At 48.6% G+C, this 16151-nt stretch overlaps 1 protein-coding gene across 1 annotated transcript in view; it reads left to right on the plus strand.

Annotated features, from left to right (window-relative positions):
• Positions 1-16151, plus strand: part of CRACR2B (calcium release activated channel regulator 2B) — an 86866-nt gene that overhangs the window by 62714 nt on the left and 8001 nt on the right. Inside the window, 6 exon segments of the mRNA XM_043517839.1 lie at positions 4736-4815; positions 9143-9249; positions 9252-9309; positions 9311-9374; positions 9596-9731; positions 10571-10652. Coding sequence (XP_043373774.1) covers positions 4736-4815; positions 9143-9249; positions 9252-9309; positions 9311-9374; positions 9596-9731; positions 10571-10652 — 527 coding nt within the window.

The raw sequence follows: 16151 nt of genomic DNA on the forward strand, positions 1-16151 counted from the left end.
GTTGGGTCTCTTATTTGGAGGCATTCAAACGTTTAGCTGTTGTTTGTGTGTGTATGAGTGTGTGTGCATCTATATGTAATATATATGACACGTATTTAAAATCATGAGCCAGGTGCTGTGGTATGGCTGATGCACAAAGTCCAGTTCAGGAGTATGCACACAAAGGCATTTGCTGCTCCTGCTGTAGCTCTGTCCAGGGCTGATCCCCTTGTACTGCATTAGAGCAACTGGGGGCTGCTCTGACTTGTGTCAGCTGTAACAGACCCACGAGGCTGAAATGCAGCCTAGGAACAGTGTGGCACACAGGTATTGCCTTTACCCTTCCCCCTCCTATGATGGTAGCAGGGAGGGGGAATGGTGTAAGAACCCTGACATCAGCTGTGTACCTCCGGCCAATCAACTTCATGCTGCTTTAAGAGCAGATTGTACTGATAGTATGGTGCAAAGAAAATCTGTCCTTCAGGAGAGAATTGGTAATCTGGGCAGGTTATAATGGGAACTGCATTCAAAGTCTGAGGCATATATTCCAGATACAGGGCTTTCTTTCCACAGTGAACCCTTAGCAGCGGGACAGGGAGTGGGGACTTCAGACTTCCCAGCCTATTAATATTGGACTAGTGGAAACAGCTTGCTGCTTTTAAACCCAGGGATTCTGGTGGTCAACCAATCCACATCTCATTTCAATATGAAGTTGTTCAAGGCCTGTGAGGCTGTCGGGGACATTGATTTGCCACAGGTCCCTAACAGGGACCCTACCTACTGGAATGTGATGCAAGTTCTAGCCATCGGCAGCAGCAATAGGGCCTTTTCTATCTGGTCTTTTCTGTAGTTCTGGCATGTGTGTTTAAACACAGCCCCTCGTGGAGTGGGAATGTATCTATTTTTTAAATACGCAAAAATAATTTAAAAATTTAGCTCTTTGTAAATCTTAGGATAATGTTATTTCCGTGAAATGAAGGTGCAAGGAAGAAGCACATGGGCTAGAGCAAGGGGTATAGGACTGTATGTATCTAATTGCAACAAGAACCCTGATCCTCTGCACTCTTTTAGGAAGGGTTTTATCCCTCGTTCTTCCTAAAAGCTTCTAACATTGCCATGGGCATGTTTGTGTAGCCCATGCTAACACGGTGTGGCTTTGCATCGCCCTCTAGTGGCTCGACCACACACACAGGTTTATGAGCAAACAGCTGATCCTTCAGCAGAAGCAGTACATTGTTTTAAATCCGGAAGTCCCAGGTTTGATCCCCAGCCATGTTGTTATATTTGTATGGTGTGTGTTAGCAAAGGTGCTCTCCTGATCAGGTAAGATTCCTCTATTCACCACTAGTAAGGCACTGGGACCTAAACTGCCAGGACATGCTAGCAGTGGAATGTGAATGAGAAGTAGAGGACATGCCTTCCTTTCCCCCCATAGTAGGTCTATGCATTCTGTGGTCTTCATGGAATCCTGGCATTGTGTATTGTACAGTTGTGATGTCATGTTTGTATCTGTACCATCTATGTGAAAAGCCAAAGTTACACAAAGCCAACAAGCCAATAAAAGCCTGATGAACCAATGGGGGGGGGGAAAAGATCCCAGCAACTGTCTCTCTTTTTTTAGAAATAAGTATTTATTTAGTAGGTAATATTTACTCTTGGGTAAGGCTGGCTGGTAACAGATTACCCAGGAGTCACCTGAGCTCCAAAGGTGACTGACGGCTCTGCAACATTTCCTGAGGCACATGTGAGACATGGGATGGGATGGCTGCATGATTCCAAGCATTGAGAGAATGCCCTCAAATTTCAGCTGCTATTCCCAGTCTGACCCTTGCATGTTTTCTCTTCCCACCGTGGCTGAGTGTCTCCCGTGCTTTGCTTCACCCTGGGAGGAACACTTGAACCACATTCTAATATGAGCTTCAGGAAATGGGCTACCAAGACCTTACGGTGCGGGACACGTGCTCTGTGGCTGTCTGAGAATCAGGGCCCTCCTGATATAAACTAGCCCCTGACAGAACTCCTTTTTTATAACCAGATACCATCAGCCCTAGGGCATGACAAGGTGTATATTTAAATCCCTTTCCTTTGCCACGCTCTGGAAATAGAACCAGCTGACGTCCCCCTGCAAAGCAGACTCTTTTTGCTGGTTTCCATGGGGGTGGGATCTGGTCCCAAATGTTTTTCTTCTGTGGTAATATTTTTTTTAACTTGCAGTTCAGCTTAGCCTTGTAGGCAAGGGAGGCCATCGACTCCAGAGGACCATTTTAAAATACCACCGATTTAGAGTTCTTGTCCCCTGAGAAGCTACTGTCCACATTTGATTATATTTTTAAAAAATTGCCTTGGGATGAGCTTTGGGGGGAAGGGTTGTTTGAGGGTGGGGTGTGGGGGTTTTTCTTACTTGGGGGGTGGGGGCAGGTAAACAGCCCAGCCTAGGCTATATTCATGTGAAACACAAACCCTGGGAGCACTTAGCATGAGCCACTTGCAGGGGTTCTCTGGGTCAAAAAGAGCTGCTCCTGCAGACGTAGGGTAGGTTAAAAACCCACTTCCACATCCTCCTCCTCCTCCTTCCCCCTCCCCCCCAAAAAGTCTTGTGTTTGTGTCTGTAGGCCTGCAAAATGATGTGTAATCTGGAGAAGAGACCTCACCCCTCCCCTAAACCAGCATATGGACCACACTTCCTCGTCTGTGTGTTCTCTTTTGTTGTGGCTGGTGGGTGGATGAGGGCCAGCTGTGTGAAGAGAGGCAGGCTGATCCAGTGGTTAGCATGCTAGCCTGGGATTTAGGAGACCGGGATTCAATTTCCCTGCTCTGCCATAGACCCCTCAGCCTGCCCTCGGGCAAGTCACTGAGGCTTTCTTTGTGGGAACCACTCTATCTCACAGGCATGTTTATTTTCTTTAATATTTTTTTCCTGTGCTCTCTGGGAAGCTGGCTGCAGGGAAGGGGCCAGTCAGACAAGTCTAAAAATGAGAAATGCCATTGAAAAGTTGCAATGGTGTGTGGTATTACTTTAGATGGACTAGAGGGGTCCAAAGATATTAACATAACCCAGTCATGTTCAACATTAAACAGTGTTTGGGATTGTTATACTGAGACCTCAGCCTGCTTAGAACCATGAGAAACATACCATTTAAAATCCTTTAATTAAAGATAAAGAAAAGAAAAAACAGTTAAAGCACTTGAAACATAAAGCATTAAATAAGGGTATGATTTTAAGAACATCCCTTGGTCCCTTTACCTTTAGCTGGAGTGCGATTTTTAGAAGGGGAAAACACCCGTGTCTGACAGTCTCTTAGGTCGGATCAAAGACAGTCAGAACTGTCCTTTTGAGTAAAAGAGAAGTTAGTTGAGATGAGCTAGAGCTGTTGCTGCCACTGTTAGTCTGATCCCATTTCACCTCAGGGATTCTGCTATAGCTGGTGGGGTGGTGATGTCATCTGGGTCCCTCCCTCTGGCCTGGTGTGGGCAGGACATCTCTCAGGATTAGGGTGACAAAGGTGCGAGGTCCCAGGAGATGGTAGGGGTGGCAGAAAAGATGGTAAAGCTACCTCCAGTAGCTTCCATCTCTTCTATTTTCTCCCCCCCCAAGTCTCTCTCTTTAAGGACCCACAAAGGGAATGGTGGGTAGAATAGCCCGCCCCCTCGTTGTTTGCTCAACCCATTTGGCATAATAGCTGCCACACTGATTTTGGTTCATTGCTTTCCAAGTCCCCATCTTCTGTTGTTACCAAGCATGAGTTCAGCATAGTTCTATCAATATGGCCTTTTTGGTTTGAACTGGGTTAGTCTCTGGTTCTCTTGCACCTATTTATAACAGTCATTGTTGACAACTTGACCGACTTTCCACCAACGTTTGTTATTATAGGTTTTTGTACCAGCTTGTGAATGCATGTCTTACAAGTGAACTCCCGCCTCTGGTAACTTTGTCGGCCCAATTATCACAACAGTTGCCAAGTGAAAATTTCTCCGTAGAGACACATGCATGTTGCTATCAAAGCCCCTATTGGAGAAGTGATTTTTCTCACCTGCTGTTCCTATGGAGTATGTGTGGCTTTCTGCACAGTAAAAGCAGGAGGAGGTCCTGGCACGGATCCCCTTTTAGCACCAATCTCTCTTCATCTGCTGCAATCCCTACATGGGATGGGACTAGGTGAACAGGTGTGCAGCAGTTGTGATTAAGAACAGAATGTGTGCAGTAACTACAAGCTCTAGCGTTATGAAACACTGATCCATACAGAAGAGCAGTGTGACTCCCTACTTAACAGGAAATGCCTGTTTGCTATAATCCTTCCAATCGTGACACCGCCTTTACCACCTCAGAGAATGAAAAAATCATAAGAAGGGCCCAAGTTCAGGTAGCTATTTCTGCTCATGCTGAGAATAAGGCTGGTGATTTTTACTGGGACCATTCGTGTGCTTAAAGCTAGGTGTGTGCTTAAGGTACCTTCCTGACTCAGGGCCCAGAAATGTAATGTAGCGGTTACCATGAAAACCTCCTGAAGTCCTCCGTTGTGACTTCTAAGTGCATGTAATTCTTTAACCCCTCTTGCACATCCACCCAACGCTGTTGGCTATTGCTTGGACTCCATTGCTGTACATGCCAAAGCCTTGAAAGAGTTGAAAAACCATCTCCCTTGTGAGGCTGGAGCTGCCATTCGCTCAGTGCGGTTTGAGCTGGTGCCTTCTGGTGCTTGGTCCTTTGGCTGATGGATCCTAATTGCTCTTTTCATCCCCTCTCTTTAAGTTCCAGGCACCTCAGAGCAAAAGGCCTCTGTTGAAGAAAGGGTCAGTGATAGGCAAATGCCTGTTGGAGGACAAGCTGGTCAAACGGTTAGACAGGAATTTGTGTTGTGTTAGTCGCATGCCATAAGTCTGTGATCAGCTGAGCCAGCCTGCTGGCCCAGCTGTGTTCTGTGTCTGCCCTGCCACAATGTGGGCCAATGATGGGTTAATTGTTGGAGCTTGGTGGGTTGCAGCTTGATGGGGACAGGAGCGGCTAGCTGGTGTTCTTTGTCTACATACGGGGCTTGCACTGGTGCAGCAACGTGAGTGGTCGGCGATCAATTGTTGGAATCAAGGCAAATTCCCCATGTAGACAAAGCTACAGAGACTACTAAAGTGGTTGAATTACTTAAATCACAAGGACTAATTTTAAGAAATAATCTGCAGTTGTGAGGGCCCAATTTTGTCCCTGCAGTTAAGAGAGTCTGCAGTTAACTCCTGGTGTGCATGCTCCTTTAGCCACTAGCCTGTTTACCAGACTGTGCATGCAAACCCCCTTTTTACCCCTGCCACCTTAATGGCCACATATTTAAGCACCTGGTAAAAGTCTGGTTTACAACATCTGAGCAAATTCCCTGCTGGGAATTTGAACAAGATGGGGAGGATCCCTGAGCCTCTTGCTGAGATTCTACCCAATGGGACCAGAAGGGCTGGAGATATTGTCCTCCCATTCCTCTCAAGAGCTGTTCCTTTGGTGAGCCAGCACACAGCTGCTGGCATGTGATGATCCAAAGGGTTTAGCAGGGGCAGAGGCTTGGACATTGCGATGGTGTGGGGAAGAGGAGGAGTGCTTGATCACCCTTCTGTTCCCACTCCTGCTGTTGAGCGACCACGTGTTACTTAAGAATTGCTATAATCTCTGGAGAGCCTGTAAACGTGTAGCTGCATCACTCCACCTGAGGTGGTGGTTTGCCTTCAGTGGCCTTGATGAAAACTTTTTTTTTTAAGTAGGGTGACCAGGTATCCGGTTTTCGATCAGAACAGCCGGGCAAGAAGGGACCTTGGCAGCGCCAGTCAGCACCGCCGACTGTGCTGTTAAAAGTCTGGTTTGCGGTGCAGCAGGGCTAAGGCAGGCTAGTGTCTGCCTGTCTTGGTGCATCGCATTGCACCCTGGAAGTGGACAGGTCCGGCTCCTAGGCAGGGGGGAGCCACAGGGCTCTGCGTGCTGGCCTTGACCCGAGCACCGGCTCGGCCCTCCCATTGGCCAGTTTCTGGCCAATGGGAGCTGGAAGGGTGGTGTCTGTGGGCAAGAGCAGCACGTGCTGCAGAGCCCCTGGCTCCCACCCCCCGACCGAGGAGCCAGACCTGATGTCCGCTTCTGGGGTGCAGCGTGGTGCCCCAGGACAGGCAGGCAGCCTGCCTTGGCTCCGCAGCACCGCTGCCTGAGGTAAGCCCATGCCCCAGTCCCCTGTCCCAGCCCTAAGCCCCCTCTTGCATCCCAAACCCCTCATCCCCAGACCCACCTCAGAGCTCACACCCAGAGCCCTGACCCCCTCCCATACCCCAGAGCTCTCACTCCACTACACCTCACCCCCCTGCCCCAGGCCAGAGCCCCCTTCCACACCCTGAACCCCTCAGCCCCACCCTAGAGCCCTCACCCCCCTGCACCTCAACCCCCTGTCCCAGCCCTGAGCACCCTCCTGCATCCCAAACTCCTCATTCCCAGCCACACCCCAACCCTCTGCCACAGCCCCCTCCCACACTCTAAATCCCTCAGCCCCCCACCAGCCTGTAGCCCCCTCCTGCACCCCAAACCCATCATCCCCAGCCCCACCCCAGAACCCATACCCCCAGCTGGAGCCCTCATCCCCTCCTGCACCCCAACTCCTTGCCCCAGCCCGGAGCCCCCTCCTGCACCCTGAACCCCTCATTTCTGGCTCCATCCTGGAGCCCTCACCCCCATTTAGAGCCCTTACTCTCTCCTGAACCCCAACCCCCTGCCCCAGCCCAGTGAAAGTGAGTGAGGGGAGATGTAGTGAGCGGGGGGTAAGGCCTTGGGGAAGGGGCAGGGGCAGGGGGTGGGGCTAGGATGTTCAGTTTTGTGCCAATAGAAAGTTGGCAACCCAACTCTGAAGAGGCCTTTGCCTCTCAACCCCATATTCCAGCCAGTCATGCTCGTGTATCTTTAGGGTGTAGAGGGAGGGTCATGCACATTTCTATTCTCCAAGAGCTGGAGCCCATGTGTGAGCTTCCTTCTGTTGGGAATTTCATTCGGTCAAATATTCTCCATCACTTCCAGTCTGATCACCCTATAATACAGGGAGGAAAATGAATGCACTTAGCAGATAATGAACGTTCATGGCCCTAGTGGTATTGGCCACATGCAGGCTTAGGGGAGAGGGGAAAAAAGTTGACCCCTGGTCCATCCACTAGTGCCTTGTATTAAATGCAAGCTTGATGCAATTGTGAGCATGCTACCCTAGTATTAAGCTGTAATGTAGCATGCACGTCTCCCCTGGCCCCACCTCGTTTGGATCTGGTCCAGTGTCCAGGGAAGCGAAAGGAAATCTTTCCACTGAGTTCAAGTGCTTAGTTCAGTTTTATATCTTCCCTTTCCCTTCTTCTAGGTCCTTAACAATGGCGAGCCAATCTGGCCATAGAACACTTAATAGCTCTCAGCTCCTCAGTTGTGTGCTCCAAGTGCTAATGAGTCCTCTGTACCAAGTGAATTATTCCAAAGGTGACTGCTCTCCCTGCCATCCGATTAACGTCATATATGACAGGTTGCACGGGGCAGCCTGCCCTAAGGTCCTGTAATCCTCCCACTTAGTGAAGACATGGCTTCAAACACATGCAGCGGTGGGCGGTCATGCAGCCATTTCACAACGACAACGGAGTGAGTGATGACCCACTCGACCTTCCCTTGGGAAAAGCTTCACTGCAGTTGAGAGCTTACAGTTGGGAAGCAGCTGGCTCAGAAGAATAATTTCTGTCAGAGCCCAGATCTTTGATGTCTTCCTTCCCCTGAGCCAGTTGTGTGTGGTGTTAAGACCCAGTTTTTAGAAGTGGGCTGCAGAGCTAACACCAGAGGTGAAAGTAAGCCTATCTGGTACGGTATGGAGTATCAGCAAGAGCCAGTGCACCGGGCTGGGCTGGATCAGCTTCCCCTGGCTGGCGCTTTAAAGGACCCCAGGCTCCCTGCAGCGGCCGGAGCCCCAGGCCCTGTAAAGCACTGCCTGAGCCCTGCTTCTGGAGCCCCTGGGGTAACTGCAGCAGGGTTCCGGCGGTGATTTAAAGGGCCAGGGGCTCTGCTGCGATAGCGGCATCCAGAACCCGGGCCCTTTAAATCGCCCCTGAGCTCCGTGGCTCCCAGCTGCCTCTGCAGCTGGTAGCTCCCGGGGTGATTTAAAGGCCCAGGGGCTCCCAGCCATAGCTGGAGCCCTGGGGTCTTTAAATCTTGATTTAAAGGCCCCTGCCTCTTCCGGTTGAGGCCACACCTCCCTGCTCAGGACTCTGGAGTACCGGTAAGTCCTTTAAGTTACTTTCACCCCTGGCTAACATGGTTGTAAATCATAGCAATGTTGGATTGTAAAGGACAGTGAGAAGTCACCAAGTCCAGCCCCCTGCACTTGATTGGGGAATGTAAGCACTCAGCGGAACTGTGGCTGCTAATAAGGGACGTGTTCCAAGGCGCACACATTTGATGAAATTAGAAATTGAAAACGGAGTCATCTTGCAGTGTCTTGTTTTTCCTCTCTCCCTCCCCCCATTCCTTTCTCCCCTGTTTTCCCTTCTCTTTTCCTGAGGCAATAGGAAAAAGAAAGGGACAGGGTGGCAGGTGAGAACCAAGAACTGAAGGAACAAAAAACAAAAAAAAACAAAAAGCCAGCAAAAATAAATTTTCTATTTAAAAAAAAAAAAACTAAAAATGTTCAAATAAACCAAACATCACTCTTTTTGGAAAACTGCCACACATGATTGGCTACAATTTGTTTTCTGAAATCCCCGCCCCCATCGAATTACAACATAGACGGTCACCATAAGAAACGGTTTGAATGGACTTTTAGTCAGCCTGTCCATACCCCTGCTGGTGCCAGGATCCTATTGCCACCATCTCTGAGTTTCCTTTGAGTTTTGTTCCATTAAGAGGCCTTGAACCTATATAACATGTGGGTAAGATCCACAGTCTCAGACCCCAATCTTGCAAACACTGAAACGTGCATAAGTATTTGCAGAACTGGGACATGTGTGCTGTGTCCTCTCGCCTCCTTCCTCCCCTAGGGGGCACTGTTGGTCTTAAGTCTGAGTCTTAGAGAGTGTGTGTGTGTGCGTGTGCGTGTCCCAGTCAGTATTCTGTGTGCTCTAACTTGGTCACATTGATCATTTCTGGGGCCTCCCCATCCCATCTCTGGAGCACACATGGGTCTTGGCGCAGACAGCTGGTTCCTGGGGATCTTCCTCTCACTTTCCTGGAGGACATGACTGTGGAAGAGCCCAACAAGAAGAGCTGTAAATACTTCCTGGCCACCACAACCCCACTGAAGAAGGAGAGGGCTGCACCTCAAGCTGTGAGCGAGAGCGGCAGCAAATGGCGGGGGCTGGCGGATGAATTGGACAATGATTCCCCATTGTCCTCCAGAGAGCAGCCCATTGGCACTGAAACCATGGTAAGTCTAATAATTTAGGGCTCTTCCTTTTCTCTCATGTGCTACCGGGGGGGGATGGGTGAATCTTGTGCAGGTTGAGCTTTTGTGAACCTTACCACCCACCTCCAGTCTCCATTGGTTTATACCAGCTGTGGTTCTGGCCCATAAAGCACAACTCAGACCTTGGTTTCTATAAACTCTCTTCTCCTCTTGTCTTCCCACCCTCTTTTCCCCAAATTCAGGTACGTGAACCAGTCAGCTCTTCCCCAGAACGTGTCTTCAAAGTGGTGTTTGTGGGCAACTCTGGCGTTGGCAAGAGCTCCTTCATCCATCACTTTTGTTATGACAGGTTCATGGCTGAGATCAGTGCAACCATTGGTAAGTGAAAGGGCTCCCCTGTGCTGCCAGGTCACAGCGGTGTGAGCCTCTGGCCTGGGAAATGAGGGACAGAATGACATGTCAAAAAGAAAAGGAGTACCGGTGGCACCTTAGAGACTAACAAATTTATTAGAGCATAAGCTTTCGTGAGCTACAGCTCACTTCATCGGATGCATCGGATGAAGTGAGCTGTAGCTCACGAAAGCTTATGCTCTAATAAATTTGTTAGTCTCTAAGGTGCCACCGGTACTCCTTTTCTTTTTGCGAATACAGACTAACACGGCTGCTACTCTGAAACATGTCAAAAAAGGAATCTTGAAATGATCCCACTGTTGTGTGTCTGATCCATGGTAGTGCAGAGTTACTCATAAACACTGTCTCCTTCAGCATTAGCGGAGTGGATAATTTCTTTCTCCTGTATGTTCCACACAGCACCGAACATGTTGTCGACACTGACCAATAATGGCCAAGATTATCCAAAAAGAATTAGTGATTCTGGGATGCCCAACCTGAGACACCTTAAAGATCTTCAGAGGATGGGTTGTTGATCTCCAGATTATCCAGGGAGCTGTCTGATCTATGGCCACCCATGTAAATTCTGGGGAAGACAAAGAGAAAAGAGGGAGTTGGGAAGGATTGGTGTCTTCACTGTCACCTCTTTAGACTGCAGGAGGACCCCAAATGAGCTGGGCCCCTCTCCAACACAAAGGAAGACAGAGTCCCTGCCCCTACAATTTTGTTTCACTGAAGTAATTCAGCTGATCTTTTCCTTAGGCCTCATTTTTCTGTTTTCCCCTGCCCCATCTTGCAATCCCCATGTGCTGTTGCCTCCCCTACAGATATTGATTACCAGGTGAAGAGTTTAATGGTGGATAACACATGAGTGGCCTTGCAGCTGTGAGACACAGAGGGCCAGGAGAGGTAAATGAAGCATTTGGGTTCCATGCTAGGATTTCATGCTGCCAGGCTCACAGCACGTAACAATAAGTGCTGAGAGTGGCTACTGAATTTGTGGGCAGGGTGTGGGAGAAGAGAGCAGACCTATATCAGGTCCCAAGGAATGTGATGTTCATTTTAACCTTATAGGGATTGTTAGCTGGCACCAGAAGGTTCTGCCACCAGTGTCTATATCACAATTCCATGCAGGAGATCTATAGGATCTGTAAAAAGAAAAGGAGTACTTGTGGCACCTTAGAGACTAACAAATTTATTAGAGCATAAGCTTTCGTGAGCTACAGCTCACTTCATCGGATGCATTTGGTGGCTTTTTTTTCCACCAAATGCATCCGATGAAGTGAGCTGTAGCTCACGAAAGCTTATGCTCTAATAAATTTGTTAGTCTCTAAGGTGCCACAAGTACTCCTTTTCTTTTTGCGAATACAGACTAACACGGCTGCTACTCTGAAATATAGGATCTGTGGTTCCCAAGCAGTTGTGGAGGGGATGATTACAAGTGCCATGGAAAAGGTGTGAATTTCAATACACCTGGAGTACTTGTCCATATACTTAAGGCTGGGGCCAGCCTTTCCATACCTCATTGCACCGGGATACAAACTTGCTCTGGCCCTCAAAATTCTCCTACCTAAGTTGACGCGCTCCTGAAAAACAACAGGGCAGGTGGCACTCGAAACAGCTCTTGATGCCTCAAGGAATGTTGGAAAATAATTTTATGTAACAATGGCCCTGGCTGGGATTGAATTTAGGAACTCTGGATTTAAAAGCACCAACCCTCTGCTTCTTAAAATAAAGGACTAGCTCTTTTAGCTTAGAGCCAGTAACACAATCATAAACCTCTTCTCTGGTCTAGTCACTAGAGGGGACAAAGAATCACACTGTGTTAGAGACAGCTACATTTATTTTATGTGCTACTCATGTTTAATTATGCTGTGTTCTCAAATCTGAGTTTACCACTTCAAGGGGGCCATTTAATTTCATGAAGTGTGGTATAAATATACTGAAATTGTCTCTCATACTGCATTTTTTCTCTAAATATGCTACAACATCAGACCTATCTCATGATGAGGTTGAGGTCACAGGGGTGGTGTGACCCTATGCTGGCCACTAACAATGATACAAGCCTCATCTCAGCCAATCAGATTTTGTAGTCCAGAACTGCCATATACTTGGTTATTATAAATAGAGACTGCCCCAAATCAGACACATGTAAGAAGCAAAATTTCCATTTAAACAAGTTCTTGTAGCCATATTTATGCCGAGGCAGAGCTGTCAGGCGATAATTGTTTCTAACCTAGTTGTAACATGCTTTCCCTGAATCACACAGGGACCCCACTTCAGGAAATCATCCCTCCTCAGGAGAGCACTTGAGCATGCATGTAAATTCCATTGAAATCAATGGGACTTCAGCATGTGCTTATAAGCATGTGGCTTGACTGCTTTTCTGAATCAGGACCTTGGAATGGTGCAAAAATCTTTTAGCTCTGAAAAGATTGATGTAACAGCTTTTAACTGGTGGCACGCAGCCAATGCTTGGTATAAGAAAGGGGGACAAACTCCTCTGCACACATGGGAGAGCTTCTTCATGATCTCTTTTGGCCCATAGAAGCAAATAACCACTACATGTGGTCACCACTCCAGTGTCTAGTGTGCTCTGTAGTGTCAAAAGTGTTGCTGGAACTCCAGAGACACACTACAGTAACTCCTCACTTAACGTCTTCCCGCTTAACGTTGTTTCAAAGCCCTGGTCTACACTAGGCGATGAGGTCGAATTTAGCAGCGTTAAATTGATGTAACCCTGCACCTGTCCACATGACGAAGCCCTTTCTTTCAACTTAAAGGGCTCTTAAAATCAATTTCCTTACTCCACCCCCGACAAGGGGATTAGCACGAAAATTGGTTTTGCTGGGTCGAATTTGGGGTACTGTGGACACAATTGGATGGCATTGGCCTCTGGGAGCTATCCCAGAGTGCTCCATTGTGACCTCTCTGAACAACACTCTCAACTCAGATGCACTGACCAGGTAGACAGGAAAAGGCCCGCGAACTTTTGAATTTCAATTTCCTATTTGGTCAGTGTGGCAACCTGCAGGTGACCACGCAGAGCTCATCAGCAGAGGTGACCATGATGGAGTCCCAGAATCGCAAAAAGAGCTCCAGCATGCACCGAATGGGAGGTACGGGATCTGATCGCTGTATGGGGATAGGAATCTGTGCTATCAGAACTATGTTCCAGTTTTTGAAATGCCAAACACTTGTGAAAATCTCCCAGGGCATGAAGGACAGAGGCCATAACGGGACCCAAAGCAGTGCCACATGAAACTTAAGGAGCTGAGGCAAGCCTACCAGAAAAGCAGAGAGGCGAATAGCCACCCTGGGTCAGAGCCCCAAACATGTCGCTTCTATGATGAGCTGCATGCCATTTTAGGGGGTTCAGCACCACTACCCCTGCCATGTTGTGTGAATCTTTCAATGGAGATGGAGGCAACACAGAAGCAGGTTTTGGGGACGAGGAAGACGATGATGAGGAGGTTGTAGATAGCTCACAGCAAACAAGCGGAGAAAACCGGTTTTCCCGACAGCCAGGAACTGTTCTCACCCTGGACCTGAGCCAGTATCCCCCGAACCCACCCAAGGCTGCCTCCCATACCAGGGGGAGAAGGGACATCTGGTGAGCGTACCTTTTAAAATACTATACAAGGTTTAAAAGCCAGCATGTTTAATGATTAATTTGCCCTGGCATTTGCGGCTCTCCTGGATATACTTCCAAAGCCTTTGCAAAAGGTTTCTGGGGAGGGCAGCCTTATTCCATCCACCATGGTAGGACACTTCACCACTCCAGGCCAGTAGCATGTACTCGGGAATCATTGTAGAACAAAGCATTGCAGTGTATGTTTGCTGGCGTTCAAACAACATCCGTTCTTTATCTCTCTGTGTTATCCTCAGGAGAGTGATATCATTCATGGTCACCTGATTGAAATAAGGTGCTTTTCTTAAGGGGACATTCATAGGTGCCCATTCCTGATGGGCGTTTGCCTATGGCTGAACAGAATGTTACCTGCTGTTAGCCATGCAGTGGGGGGAGGCAAAATGCGACCTTGTAACGAAAGCACATGTGCTATGTATTTAATGTTAATAGCAAGGTTTACCGTGAAAGAGTGTACCCCTTGTTCTATAAAATGTGTCTTTCAAATACCACTGTCCCTTTTTGTTTCTCACCAGCTGCATGTGTTTCAAGGATCACAGGATCTTCTCCTTCCCAGAGGCTAGCGAAGATTAGAAGGCGAAAAAAACGCACTCGCGATGAAATGTTCTCTGAGCTCATGCTGTCCTCCCACATTGACAGAGCACAGACAAATGCATGGAGGCAGACAATGTCAGAGTGCAGGAAAGCACAAAATGACCGGGAGGAGAGGTGGCAGTCTGAAGAGAGGGCTGAAGATGAAAGGTGGCGGCAGCATGATGAGAGGAGGCAGGATTCAATGCTGAGGCTGCTGGAGGATCAAGCTAATATGCTCCAGTGTATGGTTGAGCTGCAGGAAAGGCAGCAGACCGCCGCTACAGCCTTGTGTAACCAACTGCCCTCCTCCCCAAGTTCCATAACCTCCTCACCCAGATGCCCAAGAACGCAGTGGGGGGGCCTCCGGCCACCCAGCCACTCCACCCCAGAGGATTGCCCAAGTAACAGAAGGCTGGCATTCGATAAGTTTTAAACTTCTAAAGTGCTGTGTGGCCTTGTCCTTCCCTCCTCCACCACCCCTCCTGGGCTACCTTGGTAATTATCCCCCTATTTGTGTGATGAAGTAATAAAGTATGCATGAATGTGAAGCAACAATGACTTTATTGCCTCTGCAAGCGGTGATCGAAGGGAGGTGCGGAGGGTGGTTAGCTTACAGGGAAGTAGAGTGAACCAAGGGGCGGGGGGTTTCATCAAGGAGAAACAAACAGAACTTCCACACCGTAGCCTGGCCAGTCATGAAACTGGTTTTCAAAGCTTCTCTCATGCGCACCGCACCCTCCTGTGCTCTTCTAACCGCCCTGGTGTCTGGTTATGTGTAACCAGCAGCCAGGCAATTTGCCTCAACTTCCCACCCTGCCATAACGTCTCCCCCTTACTCTCACAGATATTGTGGAGCGCACAGGAAGCAGTAATAACAGTGGGAATATTGGTTTCGCTGAGGTCTAACCGAGTCAGTAAACTGCACCAGCGTACTTTTAAACGTCCAATGCACATTCTACCACCATTCTGCACTTGCTCAGCCTGTAGTTGAACAGCTCCTGACTACTCTCCAGGCTTGCCTATGTATGGCTTCATGAGCCATGGCATTAAGGGGTAGGCTGGGTCCCCAAGGATAACTATAGGCATTTCAACATCCCCCAATGGTTATTTTCTGATCTGGGAAGAAAGTTCCTTCCCGCAGCTTTGAAACAGACCAGAGTTCCTGAAGATGCGAGCATCATGTACCTTTCCCGCCATCCCACGTTGATGTTGGTGAAAACGTCCTTTATGATCCACCAGTGCTTGCAGCACTATTGAAAAGTACCCCTTGCAGTTTATGTACTCGCTGGCTTGGTGCTCCGGTGCCAAGATAGGGATATGGGTTCCGTCTATGGCCTCACCACAGTTAGGGAATCCCATTGCAGCAAAGACATCCACTATGACCTGCACATTTCCCAGGGTCACTACCCTTGATATCAGCAGATCTTTGATTACGCTGGCTACTTGCATCACAGCATCCCCCACAGTAGATTTGCTTACTCCAAATTGATTCCCAACTGACCGGTAGCTGTCTGGCGTTGCAAGCTTCCACAGGGCTATGCCACTTGCTTCTCAACTGTGAGGGCTACTCTTTTCTTGGTATTCTTGCGCCCTCAGGGCACGGAAAAGCAAGTCACAGAGTTCCATGAAAGTGCCCTTACGCATGTGAAAGTTTTGCAGCCACTGGGAATCGTCCCAGACCTGCAACACTTTGCGGTCCCACCAGTCTGTGCTTGTTTCCCGAGCCCAGAATCGGCATTCCACCACTGAATCTGCCCCATTAGCACCATGATGCCCACATTGGCAGGGCCCATGCTTTGAGAGAAGTTTGTGTCCATGTCCTCATCACTCTCGTCACCGCGCTGATGTCGCCTACTCGCCCAGTTTCGCTTTGCCAGTTTCTGGTGCTGCATATACTGCTGGATAATGCGTGTGGTGTTTAATGTGCTCCTAATTGCCAAAGTGATCTGAGCGGGACTCCATGCTTGTCATGGTATGGTGTCTGCATAGAAAAAGGCACGGAACGATTGTCTGCTGTTGCCCTGACGGAGGGAGGGGTGACTGACGACATGGCTTACAGGGTTGGCTTACAGGAAATTAAATCAACAAAGGGGGTGGCTTTGCGAGAAACGAATGGCCGCTTCAAGGATAGAACTCAAACCTCAAGGATAGAACTCAAAACTGGGTTTAGGAGGCCATTGATTTCA

Source organism: Dermochelys coriacea, chromosome 6 (assembly GCF_009764565.3).
Source record: "Dermochelys coriacea isolate rDerCor1 chromosome 6, rDerCor1.pri.v4, whole genome shotgun sequence".
NCBI classification, from domain to species: Eukaryota; Metazoa; Chordata; order Testudines; family Dermochelyidae; genus Dermochelys; species Dermochelys coriacea.